The sequence below is a fragment of the Sycon ciliatum genome, chromosome 2 (assembly GCF_964019385.1).
Source record: "Sycon ciliatum chromosome 2, ocSycCili1.1, whole genome shotgun sequence".
Taxonomy (NCBI): domain Eukaryota; kingdom Metazoa; phylum Porifera; class Calcarea; order Leucosolenida; family Sycettidae; genus Sycon; species Sycon ciliatum.
In genome coordinates this window covers 46,859,404-46,883,849 of record NC_088644.1, presented here as the reverse complement: position 1 = coordinate 46,883,849, position 24,446 = coordinate 46,859,404, and the positions used below count along the sequence as shown (strand labels likewise).

Below are 24,446 nucleotides of genomic sequence, written 5' to 3'. Positions count from 1 at the left end.
TTGGGATCGGGGTGATGTTGGCTCGCTTAAAGGCAGAAGGAAACACTCCACTGCTAAGAGACGCGCTAAAGATTTGTTGCAAAGAAGGCGCCAAGGAGGACGCCATGGCCTTGAGGAAACCAGGCAGAAGGCCATCTGGACCCGGTGCCTTGCACGGTATAAGGGAGCGAAGAGCACGCTCTACCTCTGTAGTGCTGACCCGATCGAAAGAGGTCAATGCATCTTCAAGGACCGGTCCAGACGGCAGGTCGTACGTGCTTGTGGGGTCGTGGACTATAGCATGGAAGTGGTCATTCAGGTTAGGTGCAAGAATGGGAGACGACTTTGGTTTACGCTTTGTCAGATAGTTGATTGTAGCCCATAAGCGACGCGAAGATTTTCTGTATTCGGCACAAATTCTCTGATAGTGCTGGTTCCGCAGACGACGATAGAGATTGTTACATTGGGTGCGAAGGCGCTGAAAGCCGTTGTAAAGCTTGGTGTATGTGGAACCTCCCTTGCGCCACGTGCGAAAGGCCGCTTTGCGCCTCCGAATTAGTGCTTGTAGCTCTGACGTAACAAAGGGGCACTTTCGACGAGGAGCATGTCGGTAATGCTTAGACGGTTTATATGGCGCTACCAAATCTAGCACTGAGTCAACTTTACTTGTCCATTCGTCAACCATACTATTCACGCTGGAAGAGAGAGGGAAAGTACAGAGGTTTGCGGACTCTAAGAGGGTCTCCAATTGCTTGATATCGGTGTTGGAAAAGTCCCGACTGGGCAGGCGCTGGTTGCAGTCAGTCGGGAAAGAGTAGAGGTCGGGGGTGGTCAAGGTTGCACATACCAAACAGTGATCGGAGTGCTCAAAGTCATGAACAATACCGCCTGAGACAGCATCTGTATTACTTAGAATGTAGTCAATTGACGATGACGACTTCGGACAAACACGAGTTGGGTCGTGAATACAGTTTAGAAAGTAAAGGGCAAAAGAAAGTTGGTAAGGAGAGCTGGGATGTAGGTTGGAGAGATCCACGTTCAGGTCACCCATGAGCACCAACGAGTTACCCTGGAGTTCTGTCAGTTCCTGCGCCAGGGAAGTCCAAAACGATGCTGGGGAATTCGGGGGTCTGTAGATGCAACCAAGATGGAAGGGAGCAGCATTGCGTCGCCGGCGAGATGTAAGCCAGAGCATTTCAAAATTATTTGAGCTTCGTAGCAAGTGCCGGGTAAAGCCAAGTCTAGTGCTGGTGTACACACAGACGCCTCCCGCCTTGCGGCAGGGGACTGAAAGACCACTAAGGCAAGGGCAGCTTCGTGGACACTCTCGGTAGCGCCGGAACAGCGTGTACCCGTCAATAGCTAGTTCTGAGTCAGCAACTGTATTGTCAAGCCAGGTTTCAGTAATAGCGAGAACATCCAGGGAATGGTCGGAGATAAGGGATTGAATTTCATGGAGTTTATTCTGAGGCTACGCACATTTAAATGACCGATATTGATGTTATGATTAGTATGATGACTGGGTAGAGATATTGGTGGTGGAGGATGTGATCTGGGGGTCAACGGTGGTGCGAGTGGATTTAGAGGAGACATGTTTACTGATTGGAACCGTGGGCGACTCGATCAGTCTCCCAATACCACTTCCGCACAGTGAAATCCTCGGGCCAGAACTCCTTGTCCAACACTTTCGCCGTGTACGTTTCAGGGACCACCAGGTGTGCGTACGAAAGTCCGAAGTACTTTGTTGCGGAAATGGAGCACTTGATAACTTCCACTTGCTTCTTCTGACACCATTTCGCGATAGCGTCAGCTGAGCAGCTGGGATCAATGTTTCCCACATGGATTGTACTGCATTTCACACGGCGACCTGCAACGAGACGGTCAGACGCGCCAGAGGGTTGTTTGGGCCGCTTGTGGTAATATGATACCACTCTGATTCCCTGTGGGACTCTTCCTTTTATTAAACTCTCAAAATAGAAATGAAAAACGTAAAATGTTTGGCACGTATGAAGTCAGGGGATGGCCCGCGCCTGGTAAAAAAACAATGAGAAGTTAAGTACAAAGTTTTCTGTGGGACTGGCTGGGCTGGGTTAGGGCTTGTACGACGTGGGTGTACACTAGAGCTAGAGGGGGGTCCGGAAGATTGCAGGGTAGCAGCATAGGATTGCGCACCATAGCCCGTGCTTGTCCCCGTTTCATCAAGTGGCGTATGTGCATGTGTTTGACCTTTTGCAAGGTCCGTTCCTCCCGTAGCATGCAAGGCAGCCTCCCCGCTTTTTAGGACGGCTAGCTCGGTCTGCACGGCAACAAGATCAACTCTCAACTCCCGTACGTTCTTTTTCAAATCCCCGACTTCTCTATTCGTCTCGTGTAATTTGTCCTCCATTCCCTTCATGGCGGTTATTTCCGCCTTCAACTCCCTTACTACATCTGTGAGGTCTGACAGGGCTGAGCACAGGCTCGAAACAGCATGATCGCTACCAGAGAGACTTACACCATTGTAGGTGGCGTCCTGCGATGCCCTCAGTGCAGCAACAAGTTCGGTCCTCGTGGCTTTCCGCGAGACGTCCAGACCACGATGTCGGATGAGGTACCTCAGCTCTGAGTCGATCAAGATAGCAATGTCCACTTTGTCAGTGGACTTGTCAGCCATACTGGATACAAGGCAAAAGGTATTCCGAGGGCCAAAGGCCCAGGGAATCACGAAAAAAGGGGGGCACTTTCCGGGAGCTCCAAAAAAGGCTACCGCTCTCAACCGTCTACCTAGCTGGTTCATAAGTTTTAAGGAAGAGGAAATATGGATACGAGTTAAGAGCAACTCTCCATCACTGTAACCAGATACTCTACAGTCAGAAAGTACAACAACTAGGCACAAAACTGACAGAGTACTGAGACATTCGACGTCCTGACACCTAGCTTCAACACATCTCCGTAGCGCTAAACTACAGCCTTCCAATCGTGCCTAGTCGTTGCACTTTCTGACTGTATATAGTATCTGGTTACAGTGATGGAGAGTTACTCTTAACTCGTATCCATATGTCCTCTTCCTTTCTACATTTATTTCTGGCTCAACATCCGAGTTTCAATAAGTTTTGGAAGCTATTTGTCTTTAAGTAGTCCAAATGTCACAGTCTCCTTTGTTAGATCTAAAACTAATGCAAGAAACACAGAATTCTAAAGCAATCACTATTGGAGGCGTGATTACATGAGCAGCGAGCAGTGTGAAAGCAAGTGTAGATTAGATAAATGCAGGTGAGAAAGGTACATATATCTTCTGAAAAACCTTGATGTTAAGCCCCTGAACTACTATTTTCTGGTGTCAACTGGGAAGTTCATTTTCATTAATCATATTCTTCGCCCTTTGCCTGTATTTACATCGTTATTCCCAGCCCCGCAATCTACCCGGAGCACGCGTAATCGCGACACACATGATATCCCGTATTTAAAATGCAGAACAACACTCGGTCAAAAATCCTTTGTGCTTCGTGCTGCTCTGTTTTTTAATGCTCTACCTAATGACTTGAAATCCTCTTTGTTTACCTCTCAGTTCGATCGTGGTTTTAAGCGCTTATTGGATGATCCAGTTTGGTTTGAACGATATCGTGCAATTTTGTTTGACAACGTTGGCAACGTTTAGTCTCTCACCAGCTACATGTATAATATTGCCCAGGTTCATTCAGCATACGTTTTTCTTCTTTTCTCTTTATGTTCACCACTCATCCCCCTTTTTTTCTAAACATTTGAACATTTACACTGATGTACATGTATTATACATTGTTTGTTCTTTTTTATTTTTTTATATTTCTTTTGGTCCCATCGGCTTCTTCATATTTGTGCAGCTGCACTGTTGAGCTTCCGATGTAAAACAAATAATAATAATAATAAGAAAGGTTTGCTCCCCACACCGGAGCTCGCGCTATTCCGCCGACTTTACTTGACACTTGACTGACTCACGACTGCCATCCAGAGCACACGAGAAGTCCATCGAACCTTCGACTCGGCAAACCTGCAAGAAAGCACCACTCCCTGCTCAATACACAGTGTTTCGGGGAATTCACCCCTCATCAGTTGAGCTTGAGTAGGCTGAGGAAGATTGTGCCTGAAGAGCACCACTTATATAGTGCTCTCCAGGCACAAACATCACCAGGGATACAAACTTACAGAGACGCTCCGCTTCCAGCGCGACAAACACCTCGTGAACACCAGATAGCAGCGTGAGTCAGTGTCGCTCCTGGACGGTGAGACAGACGTCGAGGACCCTCGGACATGCGCAACGCTGTCACCACCAAACCAACTAGTCGCCAGCCCGCGCTGGGCACAACAGTACGAAGTAGTGGTTGCGACTTCGGCGATGATTTTGTAAGAAAGGTTTGCTCCCCACACCGGAGCTCGCGCTATTCCGCCGACTTTACTTGACACTTGACTGACTCACGACTGCCATCCAGAGCACACGAGAAGTCCATCGAACCTTCGACTCGGCAAACCTGCAAGAAAGCACCACTCCCTGCTCAATACACAGTGTTTCGGGGAATTCACCCCTCATCAGTTGAGCTTGAGTAGGCTGAGGAAGATTGTGCCTGAAGAGCACCACTTATATAGTGCTCTCCAGGCACAAACATCACCAGGGATACAAACTTACAGAGACGCTCCGCTTCCAGCGCGACAAACACCTCGTGAACACCAGATAGCAGCGTGAGTCAGTGTCGCTCCTGGACGGTGAGACAGACGTCGAGGACCCGAGGGAATTCACCCCTCATCAGTTGTGCTCTGGATGGCAGTCGTGAGTCAGTCAAGTGTCAAGTAAAGTCGGCGGAATAGCGCGAGCTCCGGTGTGGGGAGCAAACCTTTCTTACAAAATCATCGCCGAAGTCGCAACCACTACTTCGTGCTGTTGTGCCCAGCGCGGGCTGGCGACTAGTTGGTTTGGAGGTGACAGCGTTGCGAATGACCGAGGGTCCTCGACGTCTGTCTCACCATCCAGGAGCGACACTGACTCACGCTGCTATCTGGTGTTCACGAGGTGTTTGTCGCGCTGGAAGCGGAGCGTCTCTGTAAGTTTGTATCCCTGGTGATGTTTGTGCCTGGAGAGCACTATATAAGTGGTGCTCTTCAGGCACAATCTTCCTCAGCCTACTCAAGCTCAACTGATGAGGGGTGAATTCCCCGAAACACTGTGTATTGAGCAGGGAGTGGTGCTTTCTTGCAGGTTTGCCGAGTCGAAGGTTCGATGGACTTCTCGTGTGCTCTGGATGGCAGTCGTGAGTCAGTCAAGTGTCAAGTAAAGTCGGCGGAATAGCGCGAGCTCCGGTGTGGGGAGCAAACCTTTCTTACAAAATCATCGCCGAAGTCGCAACCACTACTTCGTAATAATAATAATAATAATAATTTTTAGGAAATTAGAGGCCACATGCCACCTACTGCTCTTTTCTCTCCGAAACTCAACACTTGCAAGCCAGATATGAAAGAAAGAAAAAATCATCAGTCACACCACCGGGACTCGAACCAGGGACCTTGCTATTCGCGAGCAATGCTCTAACCAACTGAGCTACAGTATGACTCTTATCCACAGTGATGGTAAATCTATCCTTCTTCGATCAATTCACATATGGCTTGCATCATGCTGGCAACTCACACCAATCAAGAGGGCCCTCGGCCATTCGCTTGATATCATGGGGAGCGCATCAAACTATGTCCACTGCGAGCAAATACAAATTGCAATTTCAAATTTGGACTTCACGGAGAATTTCAAAGTTTTTAGGAAATTAGAGGCCACATGCCACCTACTGCTCTTTTCTCTCCGAAGCTCAACACTTGCAAGCCAGATATGAAAGAAAGAAAAAATCATCAGTCACACCACCGGGACTCGAACCAGGGACCTTGCTATTCGCGAGCAATGCTCTAACCAACTGAGCTACAGTATGACTCTTATCCACAGTGATGGTAAATCTATCCTTCTTCGATCAATTCACATATGGCTTGCATCATGCTGGCAACTCACACAAGCCATATGTGAATTGATCGAAGAAGGATAGATTTACCATCACTGTGGATAAGAGTCATACTGTAGCTCAGTTGGTTAGAGCATTGCTCGCGAATAGCAAGGTCCCTGGTTCGAGTCCCGGTGGTGTGACTGATGATTTTTTCTTTCTTTCATATCTGGCTTGCAAGTGTTGAGCTTCGGAGAGAAAAGAGCAGTAGGTGGCATGTGGCCTCTAATTTCCTAAAAACTTTGAAATTCTCCGTGAAGTCCAAATTTGAAATTGCAATTTGTATTTGCTCGCAGTGGACATAGTTTGATGCGCTCCCCATGATATCAAGCGAATGGCCGAGGGCCCTCTTGATTGGTGTGAGTTGCCAGCATGATGCAAGCCATATGTGAATTGATCGAAGAAGGATAGATTTACCATCACTGTGGATAAGAGTCATACTGTAGCTCAGTTGGTTAGAGCATTGCTCGCGAATAGCAAGGTCCCTGGTTCGAGTCCCGGTGGTGTGACTGATGATTTTTTCTTTCTTTCATATCTGGCTTGCAAGTGTTGAGTTTCGGAGAGAAAAGAGCAGTAGGTGGCATGTGGCCTCTAATTTCCTAAAAACTTTGAAATTCTCCGTGAAGTCCAAATTTGAAATTGCAATTTGTATTTGCTCGCAGTGGACATAGTTTGATGCGCTCCCCATGATATCAAGCGAATGGCCGAGGGCCCTCTTGATTGGTGTGAGTTGCCAGCATGATGCAAGCCATATGTGAATTGATCGAAGAAGGATAGATTTACCATCACTGTGGATAAGAGTCATACTGTAGCTCAGTTGGTTAGAGCATTGCTCGCGAATAGCAAGGTCCCTGGTTCGAGTCCCGGTGGTGTGACTGATGATTTTTTTCTTTCTTTCATATCTGGCTTGCAAGTGTTGAGTTTCGGAGGGAAAAGAGCAGTAGGTGGCATGTGGCCTCTAATTTCCTAAAAACTTTGAAATTCTCCGTGAAGTCCAAATTTGAAATTGCAATAATAATAATAATAATAATAATTCTGGCCCATGAACAAACTGGCTGTACTCGTAACCGAGGAGGCTGCACTGACCAGCTGCTGATCAATGCTATGATTACCCAGGATGCTAGGCGTCATCACCGCACCTTGGCAATGGCTTGGTTGGATTTTAGGAAAGCGTTCGACAGCCTATCGCAGGAGTGGCTAGTCGAAGTCACACGTCTGTACAAATTCCACCCCAAGATCACTTCGCTCTTGTCTGTGCTCTCATCGCAGTGGCGTACCCGGCTGCGCTTGGGAGCTGACATGAGTGAGGCAATACCGATCCGGCGAGGCATTTTCCAAGGTGACTCGTTATCCCCTCTGCTCTTCTGTCTTGGATTGAATCCAATATCAGGTGAACTCAGCAGAAGTGGCTTTGGATATGCGTGCGGACTTCAGCGGACAACAACCGTATCCCACTTATGGTACATGGATGATGTGAAGCTGATGGCCGCAACCATTAAGCAGCTTAACTCAATGATCAACATAGTATCGTGCATTGGGAAATCCATTGGAATGGAGCTTTCTCCAGCAAAGTGTGCTAAGCTTGTGTGCCCACATGGTGCTGTTGATCCAGATCAGCCAGCAACTGTCACAGTAGATCAAGCCTCCAGCATTGCCTCCTTGGCGGACGGCTCCGTGTATGCCTACCTTGGCATAAGGGAGTGTTTTGGCATGGCGGAACAGTCTGTTAAGGTGGCCACCACCAAAGAGTTCAGGAGGCGATTGCGGCTGGTGACCCACACATCTCTCAATGCCTGCAACCTCTCTCGTGCTATTAACTCTTATGTCATCCCAGTGCTGTCGTATGGCTTGTGTATTGTGCCATGGACGAAGGATGCTATTGCAACCTTCGACAGGAATGTCCGAAGTGCGCTCCGCGCAGTGGGAGCACACCACCCACGATCTTCCACCATCCGCTTTCACCTGCCGAGATCTGAGGGCGGCCGAGGGATTGTATCGGTTGAGCACCTGCTGGAGAGGAAATACATCCGCCTGTCTAGGTATCTCCAGGCGCACTCTGACCTGCCGCTGATTGCTGCGCTGCATGCTCATCATGAAAATCTTCCGCCTACAAAGTCGATCATCTCCCGGGCGGCCACGGCAATGGAGCACTTCAACATCCTGGACATCGGAGGTGCAACAACTGACGTTGTTAAGTCTGCTATCAGAACCTCCACCCAAGCTTCTCTGCGGCAGAAGCCCCTGCATGGTCGCTATTGGCAGAGGAGTGGCGGTGTATTGGACATGCCTCTCTCATTCAACTTCTTAAAGTCTCCAACATTGCGTCCATCCACTGAGTCATCCGTATTTGCTGCTCAGGATCAGGTGGTTAATACCAGGAACTACCAAAGATCGGTTATTGGCGACACTTCCGTGGTGGACGTGTGCCGTTTGTGTGGAGGTCCGGGGGAGACTGTTGACCATATTTTGGCATGCTGCCCCGTGTTGGCACGGACGGCATACATTACTCGCCATAATCGTCTTGCCGCTATAGTCCACCGGGCACTCTGTCATCGCTACAGACTGGTATCTCCTGCTCCCCCTGGCCACTTGCCACACTACGTCGAGGATAGTGAAGGCCGTAAGTTAATGTGGGAAATGCCAATCCCTACAGATAGGATGGTTGGAGCAAATCGGCCGGATCTTGTGTGGGACGATGGCAAGTCAGTCCAACTTATTAATGTCAGTGTGCCACTGGATCATAGAGTAACACTAAAACATGGTGAAAAGAGAGCGAAGTACTTGCCCCTCGCAGTGGAAATTGGGCAGATTTGGCAGCGAGAGGCAGTGTCCGTAGTGCCCATCATAGTTGGTGCTCTTGGTGGCCTGACGAAGGAAGCGGCTACCTCAATTAAGCAGCTATGTGGAGAAGAGCGGCACCTTCATGAACTGTAGCAGGCTGCTATCCTTGGCTCGATGGCCATTCTAAGATCTGTTTTGGGTGCAGCATAGGGCTCTTCGCTGTCCCTGGTGGGCTTTTTATGCTCTGTATGTTATTGTATTCGTTTTAGTTTGTAATTGAAACACTGTGGTATTTCTGTGGGTATTCGTATTTGATCTTTCTGTGGGTGCGCATTGGAGGTTGTGCCCAGTGATGAGCTTTGCCGGCCTGAATTTTTCGCCAACTTCTGATGCTCCCCTTTCTGCAATACCTGTTGCCATGATACCTCTGAGCTTTAATGCCTGTGATGGTACATGCGCCTTTCTCCCTTCCTCTCTCTCTACCTTACTTTTTTCCATATATTATTCCGTGCTGCTTACCTTTGGCTATGATAAGTCCGGTGAGTTTGTGTAATACCTCCAATTTTTATTTTTATTTTCAATTTGGAGTGGAATAAAGACTCATAATAATATAATCATGTGAGTGTTTGTATGTTAAGTGAAGAGTGTGAGTGCTGTAACGAATTCTTTCTGTTTGCATAAATCTGGATCACGAGTACGAATAAACATGGCTTTAAATACGGAGAGTAGACGAAAACTACTAGCATAGCACACTACACTGAAGCAGGAATCATCATACAATTGCAAACACTGGGGGTCGGACACCAAATGCTTGAGTACAGCAGATCTACGAGTACTCACAAACATTGCACACTGCCGCGGCTTGCTGCTCATGAAATCACGCCTCCAATAGTGCGATCTTTAGAATATCAGTGTTTCTTGTATTAGTTTTAGATTTAATAATCTACACCTCATGATACCATAAATAAAATAGTCCCCTTTGTGTACAACATTTCAATAGATCGTACCTCAGTCAGTCCTGTTATATTTCCAAGAAATAAAAATTGTACATGTAGGTCGAAAAGAATATTCCCAGCTGTCCTTTGAAACAATCGTGGAAGCGCCCCGATGGTGGTTCCAGAGTTACGAAGCCTGAAAATCGAATCGCGGCGAATGTGGCGCAATAGCAGCGTGCGCAGATTTGAATGAGGGATTTCCCCAATATTCTGGGCATGTAGTGACGGTGAAACACGGTCAAAATGGCATACAGACTAGTGGCAGTTTGTGAACTTTCAGAATTAATAATTAGTTGTTACGAGCAAGGCTGAGAGCGAAATGGCAAGACGACTTCTGTTGGATTATTGGCGTGGCAACTAAGACACTGGGATATAGCGCCAGGGTTTTGACATTCGTGATGGCAAGGGTAGGCTCCTCTTGCAACGAGCTTTCCAGGAAGCCCAAGATTGAAAAAATCGTCAAAAGGAGACCAAAGTCATAGCCCGGAGAATTATGGAATTTGAGGTGAGTCGATATCAAATAATTCAGTCGGTGTACATTTTCCGTACATAAAGGGCTTCAGAGAGCATGATATCTTGCGCGACTGTTGACGTAATTGTTGATTTGGTGCCGAGGATCAGTTCATGACTTGTATTTCTCGTCCCCTGGTGCTGTTGTCAGCGTGTTGTGGTCCCTGGCGATTTCATTCAAAAGAGAGGGCTAGGACGTGGATGTTTTAGTGTTGGTAGATTAGTGGAAGGGAATGTGGCCTCGCTCTTTGTGTGATGCATTAGGCCACCCTTTATTAATTCATTGTTTAACGTCCTTTTTTTCGCGAAAAGGTACGCGGGAGGGCGAAAAAATACGAAAAGCCCATTCCAAAAACTGGAAACCCCAATCAAACATTTTGACCAGTAAAGCATGTGATATATACAATATTTCTGGGTCTAACGGCACTTGCAGGCATAGAACAACACTCTTTGATGGTACATTGGAGCACATGCCTGATGAATCCAACAAAGCAGGTACATAGCATGGAATTAGCATGTCATGAATTCATTACATCTGGATTTTTACTAGGACACACACCGTACGATATTTAAAGCCAACAAAAATGAAAAAGAACGCAAGACAAAGGCATGCCCCGGAGGCAAGATCATAAGTTTAAGGTCATGATCGGCACACTGTGAAACTACACAATCATGTATTTACAACTTCGCATATTATTGGTACTACTACTTTCTTTTCTTTTTTTCGGTCACAGGCAAAAAGGTACGCGGGCGCGGACGTTAACAAGAAAAAAGAAAGGGTGGCCTTACCCTGAATTAACTTAGAACTAATGCCCTCGTAGTCAGCATTATTGGCCTCATTGGTTTCCAGATGTGGGTAAAGATTATGTGACTAATCGAGCGGTGCTAAACATGTTTGTTGTTTGTTTGTATTTATCTGCAAGAACCCAATAATATGAGAGCATAATGTGACAATGGCTGCGGCCAACATCTTCGTGTTCTGTTTCTAACAGATGTCAATCCACACTGTACTGTCATTGGTCATCTGCTACTATGCACTCACCGGTACTACAATGATGAGTTGTCCAGCGACATGTTCGTGTAGTGGTGCACCTAGTTACACTGTAAATTGCTCCAATCGCAGCTTAACAATGGTGCCTGGTGGAATACCGAACACAACAATGACTCTGTAAGTTACCCATCTTGGAACATGCCATTCACACTTTCCACATCCGTTACACAGAATTGTTGGCATTTGCAATGTGATGGGATGATCTGCTCAAAACTCCGTATGTAATGGATATTCATGATCCATTGTTTATTAGAAAGCTCAGGACAAGAAGAAGCCATTGTAGCAAGTCGCATCTCAATTTAACACTCTCACCACCAGCAATACAGAAATCGACCCAATGTTTTCAGTTCATTACAAATTGGGGATCAATGTCGTTTGAAGACCTGGGCTTTCGAGCAAAAGCATCGCATTTATTCCTTGGTGAAGAATCGTTGGATGACAAAGCTCAAAGGGTTGGTTCACATATCGCCGGTACGCGCCGGGAGTCAACGGGAGTGTGCCTCTGGCAACTTATCCTGGCGCATTGCGATTATGTGAACCAGTGCAGTCGTAAAAAAATCATACGGTAAAATATCGTGAAGGGACCGCCCGCAAAGTTGGACAGTGCCCAGCTCTTGCGATCTGCCTCGGCGCCGATCCCGTACAATTTTGACCAAAAGTGGTTTGTGAACTGTTCGCGCCGGTGATCGCTGGTGCCGGGAGCCAGACTTTGTCAAAATTTCAAACCAAGACTCATCCTAAATTTTCCTAAATTGAAGGTAAAGATGAGGTCCGTTCGCCATTCTTGTAGCCGTTTCAAGGTGGCAAATTAAGGAGGCCCAGACCACCAAACTCCAAAAATAAAAAAAACATGGAAAGTTTATATATATATAAACTTGGGAATTTGTCCCTTGGGTAGTGCTTATGTTGATTGTCCAAAACATTGGGTGGGGTCACCGATATGTTTGGCGTCACATGAGTTTTTTTTTAATAAGAAAGAGGTGTTGTTTCCTATTGAAGTGTATCTTCGTCAGATTTTTTAGTCTAATCTATGCAGGCTGGAACTATGACGCATACTCACCATTGATAATTGTATTATGTTACTTTACTTAGGATATTACAACAATTTGGTGCAATTCGCAATTGCAGAAATATACAGTCAACTTTGCTTATAACGACACTCAGCGGGTCATCACAAATTTGTCCTTATTCGTGAAGTATCTTTATACCCGAAATCTCATTATGTATTACAGTGGGATGAGACTTTGCGCTGGGCATGAAAATTCTGTCGTTATTCGCGAATTGTCATTATATCCACAGTCGTTATTGGCGAAGTTGACTGTAGTACAAATGCGTATGTATTCTGCACCATGGTTCAAGAATGAAACATGTATTCAGTGAATAGGTCTGGGAACACATGGTTGACAGAATAAGATCTTTGTCCAATACTATAAACTAGGATTTACCGCAGTGATAACGGAGTGAAAAATAAAAATCACCGTGACAATAGGCCGTCGAAGTCTGACATCACAGCTTCTTGACAACGCGTAGTTACTTGGCCAAGTGGTGACAATCAAAAGTCGCGTCACCTGCACTTGTCGTGTATCCAGAGGCAGCAGCATGCAGTGAACACAGCTAAAGCATCATTTTGACTGAGGAGCGCGCGAGCGAGACTATTTATTTCAAATAAACTGCGACCGGTCGCCGAGTTTGTAGTTTTTGCTTTGTAGAGAAGAAGAAGTTGTAGCTGGTTTTTTGCTTGACCACTGCTGTGCCTGTACTGTCGTTCGACTTTTACATGTAGTCGTCGACCAAGAAGCAATGATGCGTGTCTCTGTAATTTCTATTGCAGCGATCGCTGATTTCTTAGTTCTGAGATCAACCAACTCTGGGCGGAGCTCGTTTCTTTGTCCAGCGGCAAGCAAAGGCCAGAACTCCTATCTCTCAGGTGCTGGTGAACACTCAGCAGGAAAACACTGCACGATGGCTTGAGAGCGAAGGAGAAACGTCTTGAAGTAAAACAAAATGTGAAGTCGCTATCTGCACCAGCGTGCCCCAGTCAAAGTGATGCCGTGACCGTTGGAAACACGACAAGCGCAGGTGACGCGACTTTTGTTTGTCACCACTTGGCCTTGTAAATACGTGTAACTACGAGTTTTCAGGCAGCGTGATCTAGGCACTTCGACAGCCTATTGGGTTGTGTTTTGTGTATTTTATGGTATATACACGCAATAAATATAAACTAATGTAAAATTTGCACAGCCAATATGTACAACCAGACTGTATCTTCAAAGGTGGCATCCTCACACAGCCAATATGTACAACCAGACTGTATCTTCAAAGGTGGCATCCTCACACAGGCAATCCTGCAGTACTGTCGATATACAGCAATGGTTCCAACTCAAGACAGATCGGGCAACAAAAACATAGATGGATAATGAACACATGAAGACAATGACACGATACAATCTTTCATCTAGTAATCTCAACTCCACGATCCGAACACACCCAGAGAATTCAATCGTCGATGTCCAAGAAGGAATAGTTAACGTGGCTGACGAAGACACAACGACGATGAGTGGTGGGTGAGCATCTATCACGAACGTTGAGGTGACCATGCCAGGCGGAAATCAACAAATGAAAAATGTGTGATACAGACATTCGTCCCACCAGGACATCCTCAGGCATAAGCACGACTTCCCCCTTGCATCCTTCTGCCTCATGCTGCCCAGAGTCGTGCTCTGGTTCTTTAAGACTCACCAATCTCAGACTCCACAACAGGCTCGACTTATTGTGTCGTGTTATTTCTCACGAAAGACTGAACGCGATGTGCAACTCTCTCCTTGGAACACCAGCTTCGAACAATATGCAGCAGCGGCATTATTGGCAGCCCAGTGCTAGAAATAAGTAAATCGAACCGGCTATACCATGCAAAGAAAGGAAAGGCAGCCATTACAAACGCCATGGCAAAAGCAAGAAGAATCAAAACACAAAGCCCAATAATTTGAAGTTTGATGAGAGCACGCGGAAAAAGTACAAATATTACGTTTGCATGCTTCAAATCGCGCTTACAAAAGTACCAGCACACTTCGCTCGCGTGGCAGTGTAACAGGTAGCCGAGTGGTAGGCGCGGTGCAATTAACAAGAGTTAGTTTTATTCTTCTTCTCTCAGGTACACACATGGGGTATAATTATTAGTAAAAGAAGAAGCGGCAAATAAATAACTTTCTCTCTGGTGCACACCTAGAGGTTGACTACTGCTTCTTCGAGTTAGCTTTGTCGTTGTTATCTTATCTCATTAAAACAGAAATGCGCAGCAGCTTTTACCCAGAAGACCCCGTACGCTTATGTACGGAGATACACTAAATATACATAAGGTCAAGTTATGTATTACTTCCGTATTACTTCCGTATTAGCCGGGCAGGGATACTACACCCTCCCTTCCTACAGATAATCACGCCCTCGTGATTTTCAAAAATTAGCGAAGAGTGATGATAATGCGGGAGTGTGGAGAGTGTGAGAACGAGAGGCTGTGTGTAGGTATGTGTATGTGGTGCATGCGTGTGTGGTGCGTGTTTGTTTGGTGTGTGTGTGTGTGTGAGAACGAGAGGCTGTGTGTATGTGTGTGTGTGTGGTGCATGTGTGTGTTTGGTGCGTGTGTGTGTGTGTGTGTGCGTGCGCGTGTGTTTAGGTGTGATAATGCGGGAGTGTGGAGTGTGTGAGAACGAGAGGCTGTGTGTGGATTAGTGTGTGTGTGTGTGTGTGTGGATGAGTGTGCGTGTTCATGTTTCACCCAGCACCTGAGATGTTGATTCTGGCACGTCAGAGCATACTGCCTCTGGGAGGTGTTGAATGATTATCATATTGTCTGCACTGAACTATTCTATCTCCTCTGCTTGCCTTCATATACCTGCGTTTTTCTAATCTCCTTATGCTGTCTGATGATTGGTTTTTGCCATGAAACTCTGAGTCACAACAAAAACAGCCCTATATACTTCCTTTTGTGTACCTCTTGCGTACTACGCTCTGCCCATTTGGGCATTTGAGTACTATTGCAGGTTAAGGCACACACCCTCTGTGAAAAAATAGAAATAAATAATTGAGTAGGAGCACTACAGACTAGGTATTTCCTAAATCGGCCCGTTTTTTCGCCTGATCGGCTTTTCGATCCCGTAAGGGGGCAGCCTACCCATAAATTTCATATGGCGTTCAATTGACCGTAACTTTGGTGTTTCTCAATGGATTTGAGTGAAATTTAGACCACACACTCCTGCATCTATGCTGGCCCTCAGGACATGATTTACAAGTTCTTGCGCCTCACTGACAGGCTTTCCAGGCCAGAAAAATTCAAATTTCCGGCAAAGTGCCACGGTGTGTGAGCCACCCAGGAGCAAAACAAATACATTTACAAATTTTTCACATTTTCGTGCCCATTCTGTCCGTGCGCGGGACCCAAACCTAAAACAAGTCCAGAAGCAGCCATGGGTGGTGGGGTAGGGCCCCTCAACGTGGCCCTGCAATCTGTCACAACGGAACGAGTGGGCGTTCTCTCACAGACTCCCACAGACTCATCTCAATTTTTGATTTTTTTTAGGTTTAGCACGTGCTACGAGGTCGTACCTTTGATGGTGGGGAGAATGTTGCAAACCACCAGTTCTCAAGTGGGAAAGGCCTTCGCGCTTATGGCATTGTATTCGTTGCAATGTTGTATTTCGACTCCGCCATACCGCTGATGTTTGGTGCATGGCATACGCTATATGCGCTGTGTGCAGGTTACAGTATACGCTGTCATGTCATGTTTTATATGTGTATGTTTTTCATACACATGTACGCTGTTTTGCATGCTATAAATATCTGGTGTTATTAGTGTTCATTGTAAATTATTCGATGAAGTGAAATATACTGTGCAAGAGAAAAGAGTTGTCCTCGTGCCGTGTGGTCGTTCGATCCTGACAATTAAGAGAATCTCAGAGGGTTCATAACAACCATATTTTCGTGGATGCAAATCAAGTTTCAGTACACGGCGAGTGTGGCCCACGCCTCTACCTTTCGGCAAACACGCACAACGGATTAGTGAAACGACTCCTCTGACCGCTGCTTGCCTGTCAGCAACGTCTTTTACACTTTGTCTAGCGTCTTTCCGAGCGAGGCAAGCAACTCTCGCTTTTCTTCCTCGTAGTTACTGCAGCAAATGCAGATCCTCTCCACTGTGCTACCCGCTAGCGCGATACGCAATCGAAGCAGCCATTTGCTTTCTTCGAACTCATTCTTGGAATAGGTGGCCTCTAACAGTCCAAAATAACGCTCCAGTGAATGCGCTTCAACATATAAGGGGATTTTCATCAACGGTTTACGCCCACCGCTGTGACTGGGAGCTTCCGCTGTACCTCAAATCGCACTCTCACTGGCGGCTTCACCATCACCCTCATATGCCTTGGCAAAGCGCTCGTTGATCTCTTTGAGATTTTTGTCAAACTCGGTGCTGAGCGCCTCCTCTTGCCATCTGGCACTGCGCTCCTCACGCTCCTCGCACTGTCGGAGCCACTGCTCTACATGTTCCTCCAACAACTCGCCTTCCAATCCTAACCGAATTCCATTGGCAATGAAGATGGCCTCCAAATTACCTAGTGCCTCTGCCATGCGCGCTTCAATCCTGACGTGGTCCCAAAATGTTGTGAACCCTTCTGATTCTCTAAAAGTCAGGAACGAACGAGCACACGGCACGAGGACAACTATTTTCTCTTTTACAGTAATTATAATAAACTAATACTAAGATTACCAGCTATTTATAGCATGCAAATGACAGCGTATATCAGAAAAGCATACGTATATAAAACATAACATAACAGTGTCTACAGTAAAAACCGCACACAGCGCATATAGCGTATGCCATGCAGCAAACCTTAGCGGTACGGCAGAGTCGAGATACAACATTGCAAAGAATACAGTGCCATAGACCCAAAGGCCTTTCCCACTTGAGAACTGGTGGTTTGTAAAACTCCTTCTGCAACCTCTTCATTTGTTGTTAACGGGAGAACATGAAGTTTTTACTCACTTTATTGTCCTAACAGCAAAGTCGATACATGAAAGGTCAACGATGGGAAAGAAGAAGGACTGGCATCATCATTAAACTTTGAGAAGAATAATCCTACCGATTATCTAGAGCGGATTGACAATGTAATTCGAAATGGCATAGATAAACAGACAGTTTCCTTCGTAACTGATCAATATTGCCCTTGAAAGGTGTGCTAAACATACTTTCGCTGTTGAAAAGGAATGTTGACATAATGTTGCAAGTGTCAACCTTTTGGTCGTACGATCCTTTGATAATGTCAAGTAGCATGGAACAGAACCATAGACGAGATTCATGCAGTAGTTAAAGACACTCTGTGTGACATTCAATATGGCCGGCGTGGAACCATGACATCCGGCAATAGTCCTAATGTTGCGAAATTCCGTTCGACTATCATTTACGCACATTGTTGTATTTGGTTCTTGTGTCGTAGAGTCCAGTGTCTGATGTCATAATATATGTAGAGTCCAGTGTCTGATGTCATAATATTATAATTATGTAGAGTCCAGTGTCTGATGTCATAATATATGTAGAGTCCAGTGTCTGATGTCATAATATATGTAGAGTCCAGTGTCTGATGTCATAATATATGTAGAGTCCAGTGTCTGATGTCATATATGTGAAGTCCAGTGTCTGATGTCATAATTATGTTCTCGCTCCACATATACTGGCATACACTGAGACATAGACAGCAATAGCGACAACACGCAAAGTTAAGGGTAGTTGGCCACAGCCAGATGTGAACCGGATAACGAGTGAGGTATTGAAGCAAGGACTGAGAGCAGAGTGTCTCAGATAGAATAGGCGTGCCAGTGGATAGCAGAAATAGGCCATGATCCAGAACTACTTGGGACCGTCAGATTAATTTTCCTGGACCGAGCCAGCCGGGAAAAAGCCCTCGCGCCGACGGACGCAGTTGTGAGGGAAAAAACGGGTGTATATCCCCAATGGCGATTAGGCATCGTGTAGGCATGGCAAGCACATCACAGCAAACAGTGAAAAAAATGATAATATGCACAGAAAAGAAGGGTGGGATGGCAGGGACACTGGTGAGACTCAAAACTGACTGAAGAAGTCAGAAAAGGAAGCGACAATAAAGAACACACCAGATGCCATATTTGCAACTGAAAATATTTCGCGAGAAATCATTTCTCGCCTATCTCGCTGCGCTCGGCCGGCAAGAAATACAATGTCTAATAGTAATAATATATGAACTGTTTTGCATACGAGAATCCGTACGCAAACCTATGACTGTTAGCATGGCTCAGTGGAAGGTTGACCGTTGGAACGGCACCAACAAATTGAGATCGGCGGCCATTCAGCATGGGATTTTCCAGGGGGACTCCATATCCCCACTGCTCTTCATCATCTGCCTCATACGACTACCGTTCAGCTCTAAACGGCCACAACATCATCGCAGCCATCAACACCTGGCCTGTGGCTTTGATATGGTATAGTGCTGGTATCTTGGCATGGACGCAGGACGCAGATCACGGCTGGTCTCAAGAAGATCACAGAGAGCCTGATGATCGCGACACAATACCAGGCCTTGGCAACTAACCTGCTCAAGACCCAAATCTTCCATCAGGGCAGAAGTCGCCTGTCTCGAATGTGTGGGAAGGCAGGCGAGTCGGTTGTCCGTATCCTATGCGAGTGTTCAAAGCTCGCTGGACGGGATTACTTGGAGCGTCATAATCGGCTGGCCTCTGCGTGAACATGGGATACCTTCTGAATACGAGTGCTACAAGCACCACTGTGATCGGTCCAAGAGCATCATGCACCCGCGGGTAACGTGCCTGAAGCTAGAGATACTTCATCTCTCCGCAGGACCAGACGATCAAGATTCTGTGAGATTTCACCATCTGGTGCGATCGCTTCATTGAGCAGCGAAGGCTTGATATTGTTCAGATTGATTTGAGACAAACTCCCAGTAAAGTCACATTTTTGTCTGATACAGAATGTTCCTGAGCCCTCCATGGATTCACCTCGAATGTCCTGTCCTTTCTTCTTCAAAACATTACGGTGCCCACTTGCACTTCGAACTGGGCACTGCACTTTCAAGACCTGACCAGCCTAGCCGGCAAGATCTGCACTGACAGGCGTGGGTGCCGACTGATCGAACTGGAATGCGGAGTCGAACCGTGCTGTACGCAGACCTGCAGTCTATGCCGTTGAACGTTCTTTTTCGGCGGGAAAACCTATTTTTGTCTGGTTTCCCGCCATTCAGGGATTTTGAGAGAAATCCAGGGATTCTTCATGTCTTGTCAAGGTATAGAGATTTCGGTGGTTGGCCAGTATGGATTTCTATTCGCTTTATTACTGCTTGTGCTTTGTGGTTTCTTTGTGTCTTTCCTGTTGTCCTTTCGTTTGACCTTTGTTTTCAATTCTCCTCCTGCGCCGTCATCATTTTGTTGCTATAATAATAAGAATTGAGACTCAATCAAGAGTTTTCGTTGCTGAGTGGAGGGGACCAGGGGGAGAACAACACTATTTCCATCTCACTAAGTTCCTATCCAAAGAGCTAAGGGACGTCCGACTACAGCCGACAATCACAGGTGATACGCAAAAAAGAACAGCATGAGGAACATGCGCATTAAGAAAGCATGTCTGAGAATACCAAAGTATGTGTGCAAGTGGATTTCTCCGATCTCGCTCACAATTTGCAGGTAGGTTCCCTTTGGGGTGTGGATTGATTGTGCAAAGCCCTTGAAAAAGTTTCTGAAGGGAACCTTGAAATTTGCATACGCCTCAAAAATGGCCGAAATATCACATTATTTATGGGTCTAGAAACGAGTAATTTTTTGTGCGACTGTTGATGCAAAAATGACTGAAGTCCTGAGCGCAGTTTTTGAATTTTACTACAAGAGGCACGGTGAAATCACGTGCCTTGTGACGCAAGAATGCCAAGTCGCGTGGATCACGGCTCGCGAGATTTCAGAGTCACCTTCGTAAAGTGCGCTTGTTACTCGTCTTGAAAGACCGTTGGTCTGGAAGTGATCACACTAGTGACTTGTGTTGTTTAAAGGGGAAGTTAAGGCGCCATTTCGTTCTTATAAAAGCACGGATGACCGCGATTGGCCCATATGTTGTAATCTTTTGGACGCTGAGTCTAATGGTTCTGGTCCGAAAAGGCTGCGATGCAGCGTTCCCCCTTTATTCCCAATCGAACATGGTTGAACAAGCGGTCACGTGCTCCTGGGTGCCCAAATCACCTGGTCACCACGCCAGCAGGCGACAACTTTCACACCAAGGTTCAACTCGAGTGACAGGACTGCACCCAAAAAAGGTCAAACAGGCTAGTAAGTTGTACCCTGCAGGCACGGTGACCAGCTGACTGGTGTACGCAGGAGCACGTGACCGCTTGTTCAACCATGTTCGATTGGGAATAAAGGAGGAACCCTGCATCGCAGCCTTTTCGGAACAAAACCAGTCGACTCAGCGTCCAAAAGACTACAACATATGGGCCAATCGCGGTCATCCGTGCTTTTATAAGAACGAAATGGCGCTTTTAGTGACATTTTGCATACAAATCCGCATCTAGTAGGGCGCAGTCACCCAGTTTCGGTGGAAATGCGCGAGTTCGTTTGGGATTCAAGTAGGAAGGGAGCGTCTCAGCTTTCTCGAACCAAGACCATTCGACTCAGCACCCCGAAGACTACAACTGGTGAAATTTTAATTTTTGCCTTAACTTCCCCTTTAATACTGCGCTCAAGAACACGCTGACCGTGTTGTAGGCCTACGAGCCGGGACTTTCCCTGACCATGTAGGTCGAAGACCGGTAAAATGATGATGAAATCACAGTTTTTATGACGTAAGAAATCTGTCATGCAGTTCACGCGACAAGTGCCGCTGAAGTGCGTGCAGCCAGTGCTGCTCGCGTGCCAGTCAACACAAAGCGACCGAGCTAGCAGCTTTCGTCGAGCATCGACATGAAAACAAGGGACTTTTACTGTTGGACTATGTTCGGGATTGCAGGAGGTAAGTGTGAAAGATGAATAACTCTCCATGCTGTACGTGGGGCATATTTCAACGACTTGCTGCCATTGCAACACTCCTAGGACAGTTTGTGGGGGTTCTCAGCAGATCAAGCAGGAAATGCAGCTCATCTTACCTCTGCCATCATGGTCTGTTCCGAGTAGCATTCCAGACACGTTCGCGATTGATGGCCGCGTGTCGTGATTCAGGATCTAGGAAGCGTCATCCTGCTTCACAGAGCACGCGATCTCACCGTGCGTCTTGCAATAAAATTCAAAAACTGCGCTCAGGACTTCAGTCACTTTTGCATCAACAGTCGCACAAAAAATTATTGGTGGCGCAAGGAGAAGCTTGTCGTTTGGACTGACAAGTGATCACCGCTGCTTTTCCTTGTCAGAGTCAACAATACACTTTGTTCTGCGGCCTTGGGAGTAGTGTTGAAGTAGAAATTGCCGAGGAGACATCGCGGAGGGGCGAGCTTTCCTGCGCTGGTAAGACTTTGGCCGTATTTCAGCATGGTCTAGTGGAAAAATTCAAAAAAGTTTATTTCAAGAAAACCCCAAAAGGAAGGTGGGGAACATGTCCTCAGCGCTAGAAGAGGTGTTCTACTATCTGCCAGTGTATAGTTCTGGCCAATTGAGGACGTAGCTGGCTGTTTTGCCAGCGCTTGTAAATCGGCTATTATCAAGACGATCATTTGTGGCGTCAGGGGGTGATGAACCTCGTCTTCTGGGATCCTGGGCCGTGGCGTGGCTAAGCGGTACTGCTCCAGAAACTCTTCTAAGGTGAGGCACTGTTGGCTTGATGGAGTTTTGTTCATAGCTTGTTCGTATACGTTGTGGCGTGACTCGTTTGTAGACCCATAAATAATGTGATATTTTGGCCATTTTTGGGGGGTATGCAAATTTCAAGGTTCCCTTCAGAAACCTTTTCAAGTGCTTTTCACAATCGATCCACACCCCAAAGGGAACCTACCTGCAAATTTTGAGCGAAATCGGAGAGATCCACTTGCGCACATACTTTGGTATTCTCAGACATGCTCTCTTCAAAAGATGCTACACAGAGAGGTTGCATCTGTGGTCAGCGGTCCAGCTTCATCTGCTCAGCCTATCACTACGGGAGTACCTCAGGGAAGTATCCTCAGGCCGACTCTATTTCCTATCTATGTCAGCGACATCGACCAATGGCTTACCCCCCGGAACGCGCCTTAGCTGCTTTGTTGATGACACCACGCTATACAGCCTGTTGCAACCAGGAACTGCTGCTCCCCAAAATGCCTCCTTACAATATGCCCTTCATGGCCTTCAAGAGTGGGGTGAGCGGTGGCGGGTGACATTTGAGCCATCCAAGTCACAGCAGCTACTGTGCACACGATCCTTGGCCCCAGCCACTCCAGGCATCTCATTTGGTGGTGTCGACATTGCCCAGGCATCAACACTGAAGCTGTTGAGTATATTGTTCGACTCAAAGATCTCGTTTCGCCAGCACATCAGCAGCATGGCGGTGAGAGCAAGTCAACGTCTTGCGCTTTTGCGCCGAGCCGCCCGCATACTTGACACCAATGGCCGTCTGAGTGTCTAGGGCGGATTCATGCGCCCTATGCTGGAGTATGCTCCACTGGTATGGATGTCTGCTGCCCCGACCCATCTGGCCAGGCTCAACCGCATTCAGCGGAAGGCAATGGCCATCATAGAACCAGATGTGCTCCTCCAGAGTCTGGCTGCAGGACGCACTCTCTCTCTGGGCTGTGCTACATGTACAAGCTTCAGTGCATCGGAAGCCCACAACAGCTGACCAACATTGTCCCACCAGCTGCACCCACTGTGGTTCGTCCACGAACCCGACACACACATGCGGTGACCCATCCTCACCAGCTCCTCAGTACCCTACCACCAGCTGCACCGGAGTACATCAGTTTGTGGAATCAACTGCCACCATCCCTGTTCCAGCCACCAATGTCCCTGCAACGGCTGCACGGCTTCAAGGCAGCTGCATGGAAGCACTTGCTACATACTGACTGGCTGTGGGCTACAGAACACCTCTGAAAGCCACTGCTGCACACACATGGGACGAAGTTGCCAGCCACTCTGGTCTAGATTCACCCTGCCGTATCACTCGAGAGCTACCCACACATCTCTCAATCTCCCCTTTTTTCCACTATTATTATTCCCTTCTTGTTTTGTATAGCTATGAATAGGATGAAGTTTCTTTGGTTGTATCCTTAGTTCCGTATTTTTCCCACTGATGATAGGAACAAGAAAATCGATTATGGGTTTTCAATAATATTTTTGTTATAAAATACACAGTAAATACATGTCAAACAAGTAAAGTAGTTGCGTGATGTCTGCGGCCTTCATCCTACTCATAGCTATATTAAAATTATTATCTCCACGTAGATTATTCTTGTTTTGTGTTTTTTTTTATTTCCTTGTTTTTTGTCTTTAGTCACTTTCTTGTGTTGGCTCATTATAAACTCATGATTAATTTTGATGCATACATGGCACTGTGACGCCAAGACCCATGGTCGGCCGAGTCCATGTATTTCATCAGCACAGATATTAACTGGCATTGTGGATATCGCCTTCCCAGTCCAATGTACTTTTTTTCTTTCAACATGATCATAGCCAGCAATCGCATGTCATCTCGTACATTGAAAATCAACATAATTTTGCGAATCGACCTTTTTTTCAGGATCACTTTTCAACGAGGACGAAGCAAAGTCGGCCGAACGAAGCCTAGAGGAAGAAAATCACCCTCTCCACTTCACCATCACAATACTGACATAGATACGAGATGAAACAACTAAAAAATCCACAAGAAAACTGTGCGACCATCATCGCGCTGACTTTGGTCTGACTTTGGTCTGAGAAATTCTATCACGATCAAAAATGTACGAGGAGCACTCAAAAATCAGCCACAGACGTACCTTTATCGCTCTCTACTCCTTTTTCAAGGCACAACAGTCGACTCTCCACTTTCAAACCAGGAACCAGACATACCAGTGGTCCTTTTCAGCTGCTCCACGAGCGCAGGAAATGTTCACCAAGGGGCGCAGAGCAGCATCCATTCCAGAAAAAGAGCTAAAATACGAGTGAGACTGCATGCCTGAGTACATG

The 24,446-nt window shown here is 46.6% G+C and overlaps 1 protein-coding gene across 1 annotated transcript in view; it reads left to right on the top strand.

The window, feature by feature from the left end:
- LOC135810647 (leucine-rich repeat-containing protein 15-like) overlaps positions 1 to 24,446 on the top strand; it is an 80,238-nt gene that overhangs the window by 9,055 nt on the left and 46,737 nt on the right. Inside the window, exon 3 of the mRNA XM_065324138.1 lies at positions 11,245 to 11,420. Coding sequence (XP_065180210.1) covers positions 11,245 to 11,420 — 176 coding nt within the window. The remainder of the gene's footprint in view (positions 1 to 11,244; positions 11,421 to 24,446) is intronic.